Consider the following 21081-nt stretch of genomic DNA (forward strand, 5'->3'; position numbering starts at 1 on the left):
AACGATTTACATCTGTTAAGAAAACAATGCAAAATGTGCATGGTTAGCTGGCTGCTCTGCAAGACAAAAAAGGGGCACTGTGTACTATTGATATACATTATACTCTTGAACAACAGCCCCAGCATGAAAAGCCCATGACCATGACTGGTACCCCAAATGTCACTGCCAGTGCTTTTTGGACTGCTGTCACACCATTTCTATCATTCCCACAGCCCCCATCCTCCTTGCAACATCCCTCCACCTGCCTGGACTGTTGCTACCCTCATGACATCCCTCATAACACCCAGTATGATTCTTCTCCACTTGTCAGTATCACCTGTGGTAACTTCTCCACTACTCTGACAACCCTGTGTACTGGACAACGGAACCCCAGTAATTCCTGAACTCTCCCTGCAACCTTTTCTCCCAGTTGCTTCCCATGGTATTACAGACCTTTCACAATCACTGTGTAGTTCCAAGGAAGATGAACGCAAGTGCTCCAATGCCTGATTACCCATTGCGAGCCTTTGCCACATAGGATGAGCAGGTCATTGTTAGCATCTGCAGGCATTCCTCCATGTGAGATGGTCCACATTCGGTTCAAACATTTGGTAATTTTTGAAACGTATGAAGACTACGTATTGTATTGCAAAATAAACTAAAATAAACAAAGCATAAATCCATTATGCACGTTTTTAAGAAAATACATTATCAGGAGTGGGACAACAAGGCCTGTTAATCTGGACCATGATTCTGTAATGCGTTAAACTAAGGTTCAAGGGGACTCAATAGCAGCTTATTAAGGACAAGATGCATGAATTCCTACAATCTGGAAAAACTTGATTGACTGCCTTTGTGATGATAGTCGACTGCTTCAGGGTACCTTCCCCTTTAGTTCTCTCTTACTCTGGCAGGTTCCTCTCTCATCTACCTCAGGTCAACAAACAACATTTTAACAATTCTCTTTGAGATATTACAAAGCTATCCCCTTTGGGACTCCTGTGATCAATGCAGATATATTGATTAATGCATTCATGTATTATTTATCTGAATACCAGGGGGTACACAAGTAGGTTTACTACACCAAAGTAGCATCCGGTGGCTCCTCAGATGTTTGACATTACAACTCACATCATCTGACTACATTGATTCTGCTAGCTTGAGCTAATGAGAGTTGTAGTAAAAAACCTTTGGTCAAGATTGTAAAAATCACTCTCACAACTCCTGTCAACCACACCCAATATTTTCAGTGGTATGGAAAGATAGGAGTTGTAGGCTAAAAATAGAATAAAACCACTGTTCACATGGCCTGGAAAGGTACGGTACTGTGCCAGAGTGCCACCAGATTGACCATGTCCCTTACCAAAGTTGCTACGCAATAAAGGGAAAGACCCCACACCTCCTGTTTTAGCCACGAAATGCACTGTCTGGTCAAAGTTGTAGAAATAGGGTTTTGCTTATCAGAATGAGTGTGACTTGCAAGAGTGAGGTTGTTTCTGCTTCTACAGTCAGCAGGACTAATATTTGTAAGCCGCTTAAAAGTAATATTGTTCAATAGATGACTTTGGCAGTGATTACAATTCATTCCGCAAAACAGAATGGCAAAGTATATCAACCAACATTTTTGTTGCATACAGAACAAGGGTGTTCTATACTTTAGAGAAACGTACTGTAACAAAATAAAGCCTTCCACTCTATATAGTGGGAGGATGGCCATGGTAGGCCTGCTTTCTTGATCTGGAATGTACACAGAATCTGCAATAATAAAAACCCAATTGCACCTTACTGCTTTGTGCCCGTTACTGTAAATCATCCCAATTTTAGGGTTTATTTAGCACCCACCCACGGACAGTACTTTGCATGACAGAGGGTCATACTCAAGTGATATAAGTGAGGAATAAACAACATTGTGTAGTTTTATAATCAACATTTGTTTTTTTTTAAATACGTTCCTGGTCTAAAAAGGCCTGGAGCACAATTACTCTGCTGTAAATTGACCTTGGGCCTAGGAGGCTACATGATGACTTTACCATGCAGGATGTGGGAGAGCTGACCCCACACAACCTGTCTGTGGGGAAGTTTTATTGGATCCAGTTTGTAGTTGGTCTGGTGGATGTCTTGTGCGCATATGTTTACCTGCAAAAACAAGCATAAGCTTGGCACGAAAATAATCCTGTGAAACTGGCACTTGCATCCTGGGTAAAGAGAAATCGCTAATTGAAAAGGTGTGAATCAACAAATTTGCAAGAGATAAAATGTCAGAGTACACCATAGACAAGTAATGGGTGCATTATAGGAGGTTCACACGTCTCCATATAAACCCAGCACCCCAGTTAATATTAGAATATAGCAGTGTTAGGTAAGAACTGGTGTAGTCACACTGTGTGGGACTACACCACACTTATCTGTTTGGTATTAGGTAACCCACCTTTTGGTAAAGGTCTGTACTACACAGGTTGGTAGTGTGACTAAGCAGCCAGGCCTATCTCAAGATGGCTAAATGTGAGCTGTAGCGCTGTACAAATGAAATCCGTAAATCCAAGTAGCCAAGTAACATACTCACGGTTTCAGTTATAAATAGTTATTTATTTAATTAAGATCCATTTTTAAATAAGCATTCTTTAAAAAGGCAATTTGTTGTAACAATGTAAATAGGCTTTCAAATTACTTTTCAGAATCAAAACAAGTTAGTGGATAATATTTGGATATGCTTCCTACACAATTCTTACACCCTGAGGTGACTTCAATCACAAGGCCAGTAATGACATTTATATATCTCGCTAGTATAATTTGCAGATTCTGAGGTTGCAGAAAGGAAAGGTTAGGGAAGGAAAAAGGTTTGACAGGTTCTCGGTATAAGTGAGGACAATTAAATCTTCCAATGAAATCTAGATACACCTTTCCTAGCAGTACCAGTATACAACAAGCTACCACCTATGAAGGACAAGCAGTATCAAAGTCAAAGGACTAGAAGGTTCTTGAGCCAGCCAGGGCAGCCATGTCATTTGGGACACAGTCTATTGATCTGATACACTTCTTAGATCAAAGTCTTGCACAAAGTTAAAGGGTCTTTAGAAAAATCACTTGTAGGGCAACACGCTGTTAATCCTGTGATAAGAGAGTTGAAATCAACTCTACAAAGTAAGCCAATGCCATTCCCAACTGAGAAGGGCACAGCTAAAAGGCAATGAGGTAGGTATGGGTTTGGTTTGAAGAAGAGTGGTCTAGCTGGATTCTGTCTTGCTACAGCAGTGCAGACCCTTGTTCCTGAGCTTCAGTCATTGGGACAAGAGGGAGGACATTTGGAGGGCTCCTGTGGCGGTGCTTGGGTTTTCAGAGGTCCAGGAGTTTGCAGTAAGCTTTGTTCAAGGTTTCTCCATCGGGTGTTTCTCCCAGTGGACGACTCTGCCTGTAGTCCCAAACCCCTCACCTTTTAAGCAGGTTTGTTCCATTCATGCACAGCCTAGGCTGTCAATAACACAGCAGGCTGGCTGTCCTGCAAGGACAGCCAGCCAGCCAATGAAGACTAGTTACATTCAGGCATTCCTAGAGACAAAGGACAGGGGAGTGTTGGGATCATATCTTCATTTAGCCTTTACCTTTCATTGGTGCTTATGGATGCACCAACCATTTAACTTTGGCGATGCAGCTTGGCCCTCACTATAAGTATTCGAGATAGGGCATAGCACATACCTTATGGTCCTTCACCTATATTGAGTTCTTGACTTCTAGAAAGGGACACTCTCTTTGTCCTCTGCTGAAGTCTGCCCTAGAGGGTCCACCTTCTGCAAGTAAAGTTAGCAGCTCAGGATGGTCTCTAGGATCTAGATCTCCAATGCAGGGACGGTTTTCTTCCAGCTCTGTGCCACCAGTAGCTGATTCCACAGAATTTGATTGGTCCTCCCACTCAGCATCAGCTGAGGAAGGGGTCACTAGGGTGACCTGGGGCAGTGCTCTCAGGGATGTCCTTGTCCTATGGACAGGTTTAGGTTTCAGACCTTTCTTTCTCCCAGAGATCTTAGATTTTTCCTTAGTCTCATTTATTTTCTTGGAAGTTGAAGGGTGGACTGGAGGTATTGGAACTCTCTTTAACCTCAAACAGAGTCTCTCAAGTTTACCTCCCTGGCCAATCTTGTTTGCTGCTGCTGCTTCTTTTTGCTGGGAGGCTCGAGGGTACTGGACACTACTTCAGGAGCTTTCAAGTCATTCCCCAACAGGACTCTGCTGGCAGTTCATTCTGTACACTAACAGTGATGCTAACAGTCATGTTATTGCACTGGATGAGAGCTGGCAGAATAGGAAACATCTGGATAGGGCCTCCTGAAAGTTTAGTGGGAACGAGAACCCTCATCCTGTCCAAAATTGACTACTGTAACGCCCTCTACCTTGGGACCAGCCAAAGAAATCTGGACAAACTCCAGGTCACGCAAAACAACGCCATAAGGGCAGCACTTAACATACCTAGACGGAACCACATATCCCATTTTAGACGCAACATTCAATGGCTACCTATTTCCCACCGCATATCACTCAAATCACTTGTGCTCACACACAAGGCTCAGAACAATGCAGCTCCTGCTTACTTAGTATCACGCTTCTCGCAACACACGGCCACCAGACCCCTGAGATCTGCCCAGATCCACACTCTGGTCATCCCCAGCTTCAAACTACGCTCGGCGGGAGGGTCGAGTTTTCCGGTCCTTGCTGCCAAGCTTTGGAACTCACTTCCTAACGCCCTAAGGAACATTCCGCACTGCATCGAATTTAAAGCCAAAGCTAAACTTTGGCTACGGGAACAAGATACCTCACCTTCCACCCCTGCATCCTTCGGCGGCTAGTGTTTGTTCTGCACGGCTGTCTGCTCATTGTCACTCCGGCTCTCACATTTGCCTAACGCGTTTAGGTTCGCCTGCCTGTGATTCTGCTGTAATTTAAACGGATCAGATGTATACTTATCCTGCTACCTGTAACTGCTCACAGTCCTTACCCTTCTCCTGTAACGGGGGGCTGATACTATGTTGTTACTTGCTATGTCAATATCACCTGTAACGGTTTATTGTATCACATCTTCTGCAACATGTAACCTCTTTTCTGTAACGTGTAACTTCCTCCTAAACATGCGCCCGCAAGCCTCTGGGCAAGGTGCGCAATATAAATAAAATAAATACAAATAAATACAAATACAAACTTTGGGTGCCTTGGCTACATCCTCAGGTTTGAAAAGATTTTCATCAACCACTGTAATGCTTGCCACATTGTCTCTCATGGCAGGAGTCTCCCATTTACAAGAACACTGTCCTTATAATATTCATTGGTGTTATCTAGAATGGTGTTATAAACATCCACATTCTGTTGTTCCCACAGACCCAGGGACACTGAAGATACACTGGCTTCCACTTCAATGGAGTCTCCAGACAGTAGTTGAAAGTGTGCACTTGCCATTTGTGCTTCTCCCTCAGGGATGAAGGTGGCTAAGAAAGCAGTGTGGAGCCCTGGAGGTTTACCCTTACTTCTGGGATCCCCTTTCACATGATCTACATATCCACATACACAACCATTTGCAAATGTTCTCTAGAATGAGGGTTTCTGTTGACCTCCCTCTTGCTTGGCACCAGAGGGTTCGCAAGACCTACCAGGTTTCCCATGGAATTTACCTTTGTTATGTTTTATGGCCCTCTTTTGGATGGCTGGAATTACAATTCTCTTTCCCCTCTTTCTTGTGCTGTTTGTCCTCTTCCTTTTTGTGAGTAGCACCAGAGTATTTATGAGTGGCCATGTTGGCTACCCATAAATCAGCAGCTTGTGCTAGTTTTTTAGGATCAATTTCCTTAGAGGCAGCCAAGTGCTGTCTCAGCTCAGGAGAGCAGGCATCAAAAATAGATTCAAGCAAAAAAAGATGTCTAATTCCTTCAAAGGTGTGTGCTCAGTACCCCTTAACCCAACCATCTAAGTTTTTCAATCATTCACATACCCTTGTAACCAAGGGGTACCAAAACCTCTTAATGTACTGGAAAGGAGTCTTCCCAAATCTGGCTATTAATACCCCTCGGTTAGATAACCCTAGCCTAAACAGTACCTATGGTTTGAAGAAGAGTGGGCCAGCTGGATTCTGTCTTGCTACAGCAGTGCAGACCCTTGTTCCTGAGCCTCAGTCATGGGGACAGGAGGGAGGACGTCTGGAGGGCTACTGCAGCGGTACATAGGAAGTCGTCGGCAGCTATGGGTTCTTTTCGATTCAGCGGCACTTCGCGATTTTAACGCTTAGCAAACAGCACCGTTACGGATCTTGGACACCAGTTGGACTCCCTTCGCTCCCACGGTCCTGCACTATGGTGAGGGGACTCTGGATCTGGAGGTCCTGCTTCTGGAGGGTCCTTATGAGACTCCTGGAGATTCTAGCCGGATTACACTATTACACATTTATGCTATGACACCTGGAGAAGCCTACAGTTGGGAGGAAAGTCTTGTTGCATTCCTGGGCTCCTCATCTGCCCTGACACACGTCTCTCAAAGATGGTGAAACAGGAATACCTTTCCCAGAAGCTGCTCGTTGAGACAAAGGGCCTGATTTACAAAGCACTTTCTAATGGGGATATCCCAAGTGTATGTATGCGTACCTAGAGTGAGTGATGGGAAGATATAAAAATGAACTGTGAAGTTGCTGCCATATTTGAGAGTGCACCACTCTTGTGAATCTTTATGCAGGTAAGCCCTGTTGGGTGGCTAAATTCTGGCAATATGAAAAGTCAGGGAGCAACACACACATATGTCAATAAAAGGGGCATTAACATACAGAAGGTAGTCTGGAAGGCCAGATGTATCAGCATTTTGCGAAAGCATTTGGATTATTTCGATTGCAATGACTACTGCGTTTGCTGCCTTACTTTTTACTTTATTGATATCTGAACCAAAATGTATTCTAAAGCAGAAACTGTATACATTTCCTAAGCACTTGAGTCTGCAAATAAACATTAACCATTTTGTGGTCCGACTGTTGAGCTATAAACGAAAAAGCTGCACAGCAAATGGATTTGAATTCAATATAAATATATGATTCAATACTGAGAGTTTACTGTGTTCCTATGTCTATTTGTTTACGGAAGTAAGTTTGTGTGTTATTATAATATTATTCTGGTTCTAACACAAGTCAGTTATGATGGACACAGGACATTAGAATTGAGGGCTGGTGGCAGTGATCCTTACATACCACTGCACATTACGGTTACATGCACATCCATTTGTGAAGCCTGCACTCCAAAATTAAGACATACATCTTAAAACATGCGGTGCCCGGCGCGCACTTCTTTTTAATATCACAATACATTTTGTTTAATAGCGTACTGAAAAATGGTATGCCACTTACATGACGCAACCAGAGGTTGGTTTCCAGAATTTGGTTAACTTCATCCTTTAAATAGAAAGACAAATCATACTATTTAGTTGATGTTCAGCACATTTGATTGACTAAAATCGAATCAGTGACGTGGAGTTTAATTGACATATCAGTCAATTAAACTCTACGTGACTGCTGTTATGAAAACTCTACGTGACTGCTAACACCTGACTGCTGTTATGATATTGTATTTACTGCATGTCTCCACAGTAACTTTTATGAATTAATGTTCAATATGTATCCAAAGTACTTTAAAACACCTTTCAAACTGATTATGACCAGCATATAAATTAAATGTATTACATGTATTATGCATATTAATGTATAGTAAATGTATCATCTTTATCAGAGCAATGAATATTAAAGCATGCTGGGACTTGATCTTTTAAAATCAGCTTAGTCACATTTAACTAGTTGTATCTTTGACATAACGGTAAAGCTAGATAATGCAAGTTCAACAAAATAGCAGCCATGACCTGATCGTTAAGTACATAGCAAGGCCCTTCTGTTGGGTCTATATAGCCAAATGCTGACAGGTAATGAAAATGTAATATTATAGCTTACAAGTTCATATTAAGCTGCAAAGACCCCAGCAGAAGTCTGCAATGAAGCGAGTAGGATCAACACAAGAAAGACACCGAAATATGTAATAATTACAGGCTTATTAAGGGTAGTTACAATGTTGGTCCACAGCCTGGTTTCTGTTGCCCTAATCTCTGTCGCAATAAACAGGATGGATTCTCCTTTAGTTTAAGTAACAAGACTCTGGGTTTCATAGCCTTCAATCTGGGGATCTTGCCTTCAGCTGTGTTTCAACCTTTCAGTCACCTGCAGTCCGGTGGGTTTGCATGTCACCACGCTTCTTTCTTGTCTCTTAGTTCTGCAGCACTAGGTACTGTAGTCGTCATCCTTGATTCCTGGGAGACCTCTCATCTTGTTCTCGGCTGTATGCGTTCATACACATTTGACTGGGACACTGGTAGGACTGGGAGATAGCATAATAAACCCCAAAATGATGCTGGTCACCTGAGCTTTTTTAGAGGTTGGATCTAGGTGCCTTATCCACCTTGCATCTTAGGGTCCTATCTTTAGGCCCCAGCAGCCTGTCATTATCTACCTCTATAACTAATTGCTATGGATTTCTGCTTAAGGGGATTTTTCCTACAACTAATGTTTGTACCTCCACCCTCCTTCATTCGCACCCCTTAGACTTAGGATGTGAATGCTACTTGCTCACCTGTCACATATGCTCTCCTCCAACCTCCTCTTAAATAGTACTAAACTCGTCCTCAACTCCTGCCCCAACCACTCATTTTGCACAGCCCTGCAGCTTTATGCTGATGTTGCTTCCAGCATTGAGTTCCTTTTCTTCAATTCCTCTCTCATACTTCTCTTTAAGACCCCTTTCCACCTCTCCTCTGATGTCACCCCACCTCCTCCAGAAAAATGCTCCTCCTTTTCTCCTCCCTCCTTTCCTTGGCTATGATCTCGAACCTCATTCTGAACCCACATCTCTTTCTCTCCCTTGATGCCTCCACCAGCCTACTCACAAATACACTCTTTCTCCTCTCTCTTGTTGAGCTACCAACAAGCCCCTTCTGTCCCTTGATGTCGCTTCCAGACTCCTCTTAATACCACGACCCCTACTCTTTAATAATATCTCTTTCAAACTCTTCCTAAGCACCCTTCTCCTCCTCTCCCTTGGACTCGCCTCCACAATCCCATATACCCCTTCTTCTTCTCCTTTGACTCTGTCCATCTACCTTACTTCTCCTGATGTAGCCACTCACCTCCTCCTCCTCAGTTATCTCCCCCTCCTTTCTTCTCTCACAGCATTGTCAAACCAGCAGAGCTTTATATTGCTACAGGCTATATAAACCCTCTCTTAACAACACTTAGGTGTTGTTAAGAGAAGGTGCTCATTGCTCTTGGATTCCTTTTGGTTATACAGGGATTGTCAGTAGCTTTCCTGCCATTTCAGTGTCTCCACCCCCCTTTGAATGGGTTAATGGCATGAGCCTTGATGAAGGCCTGCCTCCATTTAGAAGTGCACCATGGGATTTCTGGAACGAAGCTATGGAGCTTCATGTCAAGAATTCCACAGAATATACGTTTCTCAGTGTGCAGTTCCTGCACAGAACGTGTATGCAGGAGTCAGCATTGTTACCCCATATTCCCCATGTTGTAGTAAATCTGTCTACGTGTTGCCTTTATGGGCAAGACTTAATGCATGCTTCTTTCCTGGCAACCACACTGTTAAATTGCCAGGGCTTATGTATGGTATATGGGGACACTTTGGGGGTCCTGGGGTTGGAGTTAGAAAGGGGGGGGGGTCCTCAACTGCATGTGGTGACTTTTGGGAAAGGTTGAACTTCAAGGGGGTTTTGTGTTTTACATGCTTCCCACATGCTCAGAGCTTCTTTTAAAAGGTGCAGAGGAATGTTCTCAGTCCATGTGATGAGCCACTGCCAAAAGACTGCAGCACGATGATGTAGAGCTGGGAATCCTATGCACACTCTCCCAGGCCCAGCATCACGGTGTGATGGCCAGCCTCCATGGTCACCCCACCCGACACCCCAGCATAGATGAACAGAAGTTCATCACAGCCATTATTACTATAATAACCATTGTGATGTAAAGGTTAATAGATCAAACATAGCCCTGCTTGTAAAGAATATAATTTCTTTATGAAATCCCAGGAAATACCTCCACTGGCTCCCCGTGGCTACAAGAATCAAGTTCAAGACCCTCTGCATTGTCCACAAGGCGTTCTGAGGGCTGGGACCTACCTATCTCCAACACTGCCTCCCTAAATACTGTCCTTCCCGAGCCTTCTGCTCATCTACTTCCAAGCTTCTGGAGGGAGCCGGTTCTCCAAGCAGAGATTTGGAGGGAGATATTTATCCTGTAGTATAATTTATAGCGCTTTGAAGTATAGCGCTTCACTGAATGTGATAGCATTCTATTGCCAGCAATAATGTGGCACACACATATAGTCATTTTATGTTGCCAAAAAAAAAGGGAAATATATGGCTGGAGGCATGCAATGTATGGAATTCATGTTGCAGCCAAAAAGCCCAATATAGAGCATAAATGTGCATCAATCATGTTTTTCCTTTTCTCTTCCTTGAAATGCCTCATACACAGGAGACTACATTAGCTATCTAATTGACTGACTTAATTAACAAATACTAATCACTAGTGCTAACTCATTAAAATTATAATGTAATCTCTATGTGAAAATGAGGTAGAAGTACATACCGATATGCTGCATAAGCAGCAGAGTTCTGCTGGGGAAAGTCTGACAAAAAAGTTGAGATCGCTTTTGCTGGGCTGCCGAGACGGAGGATCTGAGACTGGGCTGTGAGACAGGCATGCCCAGTCTCACTTAGCACCGGCTTGAGAATTCAATGTTCTCGCTGTGCACTTGAAGCCTACAAGATTACAAAGACCACCCTGGCCCATTCTTCGGAGGCGAGCAAAGGGAGGTCGAGTGGGGGAGAGCACTACAGATAATTGGTAAATATCCAAAGTGAATTGAGGTTACTGTGTGCTGTTGTATGAATGGCCTTCTAAGAATATCGGCAGGCAGAGTAGCAAAAGGGAATCCCCTGTGTTAAATTGCCATTTTGTAATGTTGCAATGTGAATGTTGTTCTATCGCTGTATTTTCTTTTCTTCTTTTTGTTACAGACAATGCGGTAAGACAAATGTACAAATGGTAAAATGTTTTCTTTGAAATGTAACTTTTATAATACAAATGATATATACGCAGATCGCGTAGAGTGTTTTTGTTTTGGTGTTTTCTTGGAGTATTTGGAATAATACCTTATGAAATGGGGAACATTTTTTTTAGGTAATACGTGTGTCATGTTTCCCATACGGATGGAATAGATAGGCTTAGTAGTGATAAATAGTTGTATGCGTGTGTTCACCCAGTGCATGGTGTTTGGGTGGAATCTAATACAAAATATAGATTACTGGGGGTCCATGAACCAGTAATGAGGCCTATGGAAGCATAGTTCACTGATGTATATAAGTCAGTGATGACACCACAGGTTATTGATAATACGCTATGTGTGAAATTGTGGTGTCTCTGTATATAGGTCCAAGACTCTCTATAGATCACAAGAACATTATAAGAATAAGGAAAGTTTTGTGTATGTTAGGGCCATAAATAAAACAGAAAAATCATGCTCACCAATAAATTACCAACAATAGTGTATACTACTAAATTATCCCATATAATGTAATAAGGCATGGTCACTGAAAGGAAATAAGGCCAAACCCAATCTAAATGCAAGGAGTAGTCATCACCAAATTACAATTTTTTTTTGGGCGGTAAGAAAATACCGCCAGACCCCAAATCTACACAAAATATCCAACATATTTATGGTGCGTTGAAGGCCAGGAAAGTGATCATAGAGCATTTCATAATAGCAGTGTGTCACTAAAAAAAACGAATTTCAGAATGTCTCAAATAGAAGCCACATTCTCAGAACTAGTGCAATATCTGGAGGCAAAGTTATATGCACATGGGACATGGTCATCAAATAATGCCACAGAATGGCATGATCGCATTTATGGTGAAGTGCAGAAAGAACCACTAGACAGCATTTTTGCAGAAGGCAGCATAATTCAGATCTGTCTTCTGAGATTATTAAATGCAGCTGATAAAAATGCAGAGAAAGATTGTCTGATACGGCTATGCGCCAAGACATGGTTTATTTTGAATAGGTCCCTGCGAATGCAAGAAAATTATACTAAGCTGATTAACAGGTTAAAAGCCGACCTAGATGGGGCTAGTAAAAAGGAGGAAATGTTAAGAGCAGAATTAGAAGGATATCAAAAGGACATGCAGTTAAAATGTAGAGATCTTTATATACAATTGACCAAAAGCAAGAAACAGTTTGAGGACAGTGAACAAGAATTGGTAGATTTAAAAGCGTTGGTAGACCATGTTAGACAAGACAAAGATTAGGTTGTTTCGGAAATGCAGATCTTACAAAAAGAACATTATGAAAAAGAAAGTGATCTCTAAAATGCGGAACAGGAAATGGTTAAAATGTTTCAAGAAAGAGATAAGAGAAACAAAGAATTCAATGAATGCCAAATGCAAATGTACGATATGCAGGAGGTAATTAATAAAATGAGTGATGAAACGACTATTTGCAAAATGAGGCAGATAGGCTCCTTAAGAAGTGTAAGGGTTTGGAACAGCAAATGTGCATTTCCAGGTCCCAGGATAGACGGCAGGGCATCACATTCAATGGAGTTGAGGTGAATCATATTTCTACCCAAAGAGCTAGTGCCCCAGTGATTGGGCCGGCGACTGAACTTGGTTGCAGCGCATTTGGGGGATTTGATACACCCATTGGGGGCCGCCACCAATCCCATATACCTGGAACCAGGGTTGAATCACCAAGTAGTGCAATTCCATGCATTGCAACGAGTAGCCCCATAAAGATAATGAAATCCATCAAAGCTCTGATCAAACCATTTAAAAAGGGAGGGGAATGCTGCATAGACGATCATTTAGAAGCAGTGCATGACATATTTAAAGCCCTCCAGATACCTAAGGAACAATACAGACAGTATTTTCATTTAACTCTAGATGCTCCCACAACCAGTGTCATAAGGGGATTAAATGAACAGCAGAATATGACATCGGCAGAATTTGAAAAAGAGATTAGGCGTCATTTTTCTCCTTTCCAGTCATTGCAGGAGGCAAAGAAAGTTGCTTACACAATCACTGCTGTGCCTAATACATCCCCTCGCCCTGTTTTTACAAGACTTAAAAAGAGCATTTTCTCGCTTTGATGTATCTTTTTACCCCAAATCCAATGAGTTTAAAACTGCCTACTTTTATGGGCTACAGAAAGACATCATATCACAGTTGATCCGTGAATTTGACCGTGACAAGTCACTTGAATGGATTGTACACCAAAGCACAAAACTATATGAGGTACTCTATTGTCAGGGTAGAGAAAGTGATAAAATGAAAGACACTAGACCAAAATCTAAAGAACCCTCAGCAACAGTGATGGAAATCAGCTCAGCCAAAATGTCCCTTGAGTCTGCTCAAACCAGGTAAAAATAATTTGATACCTGAACAAAGGGGTAATCAACAAAGGTCATCACTTCCTGCACCAATGTTTCAATCACATGATCCTAGTAGTAGGGAGAGCTACATCAGCCCTAGGTACTTAAGAGATAGGCCCCGGGCGGGATACCGGCCTGATATGTCAGGTATGAATAATAACCAGAGATAAAGTCAGGATCAAAGAAATAATGGTCCCTACCATACATTGGGGACACAGAGCAGATTTGATCCCAACACCATTATATACAGTAATCAGGATAGACCCCGATATGTAGATCGATTTACTGATAATGGGAATCAACATAGGGGTCAGTACCCACAACATGAGAGACAAGACATGAGGCAGAATATGAATTATGCTCCACGTCAATACAATGATTCGCCATCAACAGGGGACTACAACCAAAGGATGGGTATGAATCAAGAGTTCAGAAGCAATCTCAATATAAATCATTCTCATTAGAGTATCAGAATAGATCCAATCAGGGGGAAAACGACCAATATCGATCTAGGCCACAGAGAGAGGATTCTAGAGAAATGGAAAGATTCCAGTGTCTCGAGACCCAAGTGAAAATGTTGGCTGAACAAATAGGAAAGCTCTGTACAGCATAAAAACAGTTATCAAAGGAGAGGGCAGAGGCCATTTCAATGACCGGGTGGTTTCTGATAAGTGACTAAGTACTTATGATACCTGCAGTGCCAAGAAAACAGATTGCTCTAATCTGATTTTCCATAATGACTCTGAGATGTCTAAAGATTCAAAAATAAAGATACTGGTAAATGAATATGTGACAGAAAGTGCAAATACCTTTATGAAAGAAGTTCGGTTTAACCTAGAGCTAGATCAAACATTGGAGATATGTACCAATGAAACAGGAAAAACTGAAATTCCAAAAGAACAGAGACACATTTAAGACAAATGACTCATGTATGGGGATTACCAGTGAACAGGGAGCAAGTGAGGATGCTATAACTCCTTCCCTCGCAATCAGAACAATAACCAAACACAGGCAGAAAAAATAAATGCTCAAAAGGAGGGTACAGTTCAATTACTCGAAGAATTCTTTGAGCCACATATTTTTGAAGAAGTTAAAAGGACTGGTACCATACTAGATTATTACAAATGCACAGAGTTAGACAATGACAAATTGTCAATTGATGTTGTTACACATGTTCAGTTGGAGGATTGTAATGTGACCTCTGATGATACCTGGATGGATGGGCTAACAGTGGCCACACTCCAAAAAACCTCTGAACATGTGGAAATGAATAAAGTATCTCACACAGAAATGGACAGAAAGGAGGGAAAAATATCTTTCCATTTACCAATGTGTTTAGCCAAAAGTGAAAAAGGCCTGATAAAGGTGAGTCCTGAAATCAGTAGGAATTCGCACTTCTTATGTGTGTTAGAGGAAGTTGAAGACAGGTATTATGCTCCCATCACTGTAGAAGAGAAATGCAATACATTTGCAATGATTGACACCGGCGCACAAGCCACAATTATGTCCAAAGAATTGGTAAAAAGTATCAATGAAGGGAGATCCCCACAGAATCAGATCACAGTGAAGCAAAATTAAGGTCCAGTGCATAATTTTAACGGGGAGGAGGTGCCCATTATGGGTGTTACCGAGGTTGACATAAAGATAGGAAAACACAGAATCAAACAGGAGGTATTGATCACATCTATTTGTGAAATTCCATTTCTGATGGGAACAGATTGCCTGAAAAGATTGTCTCCTCTCATAGATGGGGTGAATGGAGTGCGTACTGTGGTCCTTGACCAAAAAACCATTGAGACCTAAGAAACTAAAATCATAAAACAGCAATATAAATGAATGTCACACTGTTGCCAAAACAAATGATGCAGTAAAGGTATATCTCCAGAATAGCTGTATACCTAGCGTCACTGTTATCTGGATGTGTCAAGATAAAATGCAGAGTGAAAATGAGAAACAATCTGTACAAATATATTTAGACCCTAGGAAAAAATGGCAAACTGCAATAGATGAGTACACATTACGTTTTTATTTAAAAGAGAAGACATGCAAACAGAATACTGCTCCTAAAACAGATACAGAAAAACACATGCCCACTCTTGCTGAAATACACATGGAAGATGAGCAACCATGGGTTCACATTGGTATAAATGACCATTCTAAAATAATAAAAGCCACTTTAGCACTTGAACAGGAAAGAAGCTTTATTAATGAGAAATTGCTGCAAAAAATAATGGAGAGGAAGGAGATCCCGAAATTTAGAATAAGAACCAATATGTTTCTGGTTTGGACAGTCCAGACTTTGAAAATCGAATTGCAAGCAGATGCATGCTTAAGATTAGTATTGGACAAAAAACAATTCAACATAATGTTTGGATAGTGAGTGGGACACAAAATGACTTTTACATGGGCAGTGATATCATGCACAGAATGTGTATGGTGTTAGATTTCCTTAATCAAAAAATATGGTCACGCCTAGGTGGGCCGGCACCTGAATTTGAAGACAAAAGAAGGGCTTATCATTGCGCACAACTGGTTCCATATGCAATTAAATTACAGCTGAGAAAAGATACTATTATCCCTGCATTCACCAAGCAGTTTGCAATAACGCTGAAGTGCAAACATGGACAGCAGATGAAGGATTCTGATGCATTTGGGTGCTTGAATGAATCCATAAAACAGCAAGGCCTGGATTATGAATACATGCCATTGATAGATGTTGGTGAAGGGTCTATAAAAATTATGTTGAATAATAAAGGATGTCAAGATATTCATTTAGAGGAAAATTCTTCATTAGGAATGGCCATACAAAAATCACATTATACTGCAGATCTAAATAACATGGTGATTGGAAATATCCCTGAAAGGTATGTGGATGCCAGGGGTGTGTTGCCCAAATATCTGGAATCTCAGCCCAAAGGAATCTTTAAAATTCATTCTGTGTACCCTTATGATTCAAATGAGACAGTGTGCTGTCATCAAAAAGATTATATAACATTTGACTTAAGTGGAAATGAAACAGAAATCAGCCCATTGAAGTGGAAGCTGATGTACCAAAACAGTTTAAATGTGGCAGCTTTACAGAGAGACACAGCCACACAGTTAGAAGAAAGCACAGAGATTCCTCCACTGGAAGATTTCCCAGAATTTTCAAAGATGGTAGAGGAACAGATTTTATCAGCAGATGCATGCAATAGCGATGAAGAAAGAAATGAATTGAGAAAAATATTTATGGAGTTTAAATATGTCTTTGCTAAAGATGCTTATGATTGCGGCCTAACTAATTTACATGTGGCCACGCTACCAGAGGGGTGTAGTCGAAGCCCAGTATTTGTGCGCCAGTATAGATTACCACTGGCATGTTTAGAGTCATTGGCAGAGATAATTAAAAATTTGGAGTCTCTGGGAATTATCAGGCTTATTCATAGCACATCCAACACACCTACTTTAGGTGTGTTAAAGCCAAATGGTCAATGGCGGCTATGTGCAGATTTGAGGGAATTAAATAAAAGAGTGCCAGTATCCAGATGGCCACTGCCATTCATTGACCAAGGCTTGGCTCAGGTACATGGCTCAAAAGTGTTTACTATGTTAGATCTCCCCTCTGGATATTGGTGCGTGCCATTGGCAGAGGAGATTCAGAATTTATTTTCATTTTCATTTGATAAGACCCAATACGCATGGGTTAGAGTTCCATTCGGGTATGTCAATAGAGGGAGTGAATTTGGAATATTTTTGAGAAAGGCCATGCCTGATGCAGCGGAAAGAGGAACCATGGTTTATGTGGATGATGTCCTGATAAAAAATGAAAGCTTGAAAAAGCAATTTTAATTAAATAAGACATGTTCTTGGCCAAATGAAAAAAGCAGGCGCCAAAGTATCTTTACAAAAGGCACAATGGTGCATGAAAAAAGTGAAATTTTAGGCCATGAAGTGACTGAACAAGGACTAAACCCACAAAAGAAGAAAGTAGAGGCCATACAAAAACTAAAAGACCCTAAAAGTGTGAAAGGGTTAAAAAGTTTATTAGGAATGACAGGCTATAATAGGAAGTTCATTGAAAATTATGCTGAAATTACTCAACCATTGACTGAACTGTTAAAGCTGAATACACCCTGGAAATGGGAAAAAGAGCAGTCTGAGGCACTGACTAAATTAAAGGAATGTCTTGTAAAGGCACCATGTTTAGCATACCCCATAAAGGATAGGGATTTCTTTATAGAAATAGGTTTTTCTGAACATTGTATGTCAGCAGTATTATCACAAAAACATGATTTAAATCACAAAAGCATTGCTAATGCAAGTAAGGCATTTCCCAAATTGAAATTAAATTCAGTGAATGTGAAAAGGCCCTTTTGACCACTGTGTGGGTGGTACAGCATTTCCGCCCCATTGTTCAGGGAGAAAAGGTGATTAGTGAGACAAATCATCAACCTTTGCAGTTTTTAGAGAGTAAAAGAATTAGATCAGGTAACCTAGCTCAGTCCAGAATCACTTCATGGACGCTGGCATTGCAGGGTTTTCCTGTAGAAGTGAGATATGGCCAAAATAAAAATAGCCCAGTTGCTCAAGGTTTGGCAGATCTTCATGACTGTGCAGCTGAACATGTATCAAATGAAGTAGAAGTGGAATCTAGTTTACAGGAATTTGGGCAATCACCACACAAAGCTTTTGATGAAAAGACATGCAAGGATTTGCTGACTGTATATGTTGACGGTTGTGCTTTTCACATTGAAAATGACAGTAATAAACAATTGGTGTCAGGAATAGGAAATGTCTGGTTGAAATGTGAAGCCATCCCCAGTATAGGGATGAGAATTGGGGCTAGGAGCAGTCAAGTAGCGGAATTGGCAGCCATTTATAAAGCAATTACTACTGCAGTTGATAATAAATTTAGTGAAATTGTCCTGGTGACTGATTCTAATTATGTATGAAATAGCTTTGTTGAATATTTGCCTGGCTGTAAAGTGAGAGGCATGATTACATACAATAAAAAGTCCCTTAAACATGGAAAAATTATTCAATCCATAGACAAATTGGTGTCGGAGAATGATTTGACAATATACTGGAGAAAAATGTGTGGACATTTAAAAACTCCAGGAGAGCATAAGGAAGGAAATGATAGCACAGATCATTTAGCTAAAATTGGGTCTGTGATGGGAGAGTTGCTACCTATTGAACATTTACTTGGTGAAATACAAATTGATGCAGTTACACACTCTAAAGCTCCAAAAGAGGTGGATCAACCAGTAGTACAATGGAGTTATGATACACCAGATCAAGATCTGATTAAGGCACAAGATGATCCAATTTTGGGAATCTATTATAATCATTTGATAGACCTTGAACAAAACCCTTTAACAGAAAATGATTGTGTGGGAAAAGAAGAGTTGAGGGTGCTATTGAAGAATAAGAAACACATTAGACTACAGGATGGGCTCATGATTAGAGAGTCCATAACAGGACAAATACAGTGGGTGGTGCCCCTTTCATTCAGAGGGCTGATGCTACACCAGGCACATGATGCAATAACTGCAGGCCACAGAGGTTCACAAAAAACTTGGAGCTACTGAAAGATTATGCTTACTGGCCACATATGTCCCAAGATGTAGAACTATACACTAGAGAATGTCTAGGATGTGCCCAATTTAAACCTGCTTCACCGATGCTTAGAGCCCCGTTAATGAAAAGAGGCTTAACTCTTCCATGGTCAGATTTGCAAATAGACTAGATTTGTAAAGAGGTCAAGCAGGGGGAACCAGTATATTTTGAGTATGGTGTGTTTGATGTCAAAATGGATAGAGTGTATTCCTGCACCAGATTGTAGTGCGCAAACAGCAGCCACATTACTGGTAAATCATATATTTTCAAGATTTGGGTTACCACAAAGAATAGAATCAGACAGAGGAAGCCATTTCACAAGCGCTCTAATGTGTAAGGTATGGAAAATACTGGGAGTGAAAAGAAAATTACATACTGCATATAGAGCTGCTTCTTCTGGTGAAGTTGAACGCTGTAATAGGTCTGTTGTGGATATATTAAAGAAGTTTGTAGCAGAGGCAGGTTCATTTTAGAAAAGGTAAACAGAACAATTCTAAATTTCTGGCAGCCTGGCAGGGGCCATTTCAAATTATAGATAAGATATCTCCAGTAGTGTACAACATTTTGAAAACTGAAGGTGAAACAGTAACAGAACAATGTGTTCATGTAAATCAAATTAAACCCTGGCACCCCAAACACGAGGTAAAGAGACTTGAGCGTGTAGAAACAGATAAAGTCCCTTAAATACATGAAAGAAGACACATGAGTCTATTCATAGGGCAATAACAGAGAAATAAAAATAGAAGTGATTGTTGTAATAGAATAGATGTGAATAAAAAGACTATATGTGATGATCATTAAAAGAGGGTTGAAACTAGTGATATTATTTTTACAAAGGTGAAATAGGTTAAATGATCAATGATGCTTTATGTATGTTTGTTTTCTCTGTAAAATGTGCTTAATTTCAGAAAGCGAAAGAAAAAGTGCGATATGTTTTGAAATATACATGGATATTTTATTTTTGGTAAAAGGGTGAAATTAGTATTGCGCTATATACTTAAGTTGTTTATTTTCTATTTGATTTAGAACATTAACCTAACTTTTGAGGTCAGAGGTCACAGAACCACAGGACCGGGAGACGGGAGGCGATGGGGTCCTGGAGTCCGCTGTATGAAGATCAAATGATGCCTGGCTCCGATTGGAGGTGAAGACATAGTAACCGGGATGCCAAAAGAGATGACTTCCATGGAATAAGCATCCAAGAGTCCAGGATGAAAGAGTGCCCCAAATGAACCAGATGATGTGATGTTGCTGGTCGGGACGTCTCAGAGACAGACAACAGTAGAAGAACAATGAACTTGCAACGTTGTTGGTGCATGAATTCCGATGTATCCTAGAGTATGGAGTGCCACATCTTTATTATTTTAATTAATTATTTTAATCTGTTATGTTAATTCTTTGTTTTAATTATTTATTTTATTTTATTGTTTTATGATTGACTTCAAGTATAAAAACAAGTTACTGGACTATGGACACTTCAATTGGGAAGAAATATGTAAAATATTTTATAAGAACTGGTGGACTCTGAGATGGATTTTGATTTTATGGTGATTAAACAGTGATTTATTGTGAAAAGTGTGAATGTTCATTTTGTTGAATTGCTATGATGGAAAAAGAAAAAGGAGCGCTAGTTGGGTTTCTTCCAATTGTGGCTTGGACCACTGCCAAATTGTCAGAAAAGGAGGGATAATGTAGTATAATTTATAGCGCTTTGAAGTATAGCGCTTCACTGAATGTATAATTTATAGTGCTTTGAAATATAGCGCTTTGAAGTATAGCGCTTCACTGAATGTGATAGCATTCTATTGCCAGCAATAATGTGGCACACACATATAGTCATTTTATGTTGCCAACAGAACAGATGAATATATGGCTGGAGGCATGCAAGGTATGGAATTCATATTTCAGCCAAAAAGCCCATTATAGAGCGTAAATGTGAATCCATTTTTTTTCCTTTTCTCTTTCTTGAAATGCCTCATACACAGGAGACTACATTAGCTGTCTAATTGA

The 21081-nt window shown here is 40.7% G+C and overlaps 1 protein-coding gene across 2 annotated transcripts in view; it reads right to left on the reverse strand.

The window, feature by feature from the left end:
* Positions 1 to 21081, reverse strand: part of CHRNA6 (cholinergic receptor nicotinic alpha 6 subunit) — a 330207-nt gene that overhangs the window by 86914 nt on the left and 222212 nt on the right. For both annotated transcript variants that reach the window (XM_069626418.1, XM_069626419.1), the window contains exon 3: positions 7343 to 7387. In XM_069626418.1, coding sequence (XP_069482519.1) covers positions 7343 to 7387 — 45 coding nt within the window. The remainder of the gene's footprint in view (positions 1 to 7342; positions 7388 to 21081) is intronic.

This window comes from Ambystoma mexicanum, chromosome 6p (assembly GCF_040938575.1).
Source record: "Ambystoma mexicanum isolate Mex_15411 chromosome 6p, UKY_AmexF1_1, whole genome shotgun sequence".
NCBI classification, from domain to species: domain Eukaryota; kingdom Metazoa; phylum Chordata; class Amphibia; order Caudata; family Ambystomatidae; genus Ambystoma; species Ambystoma mexicanum.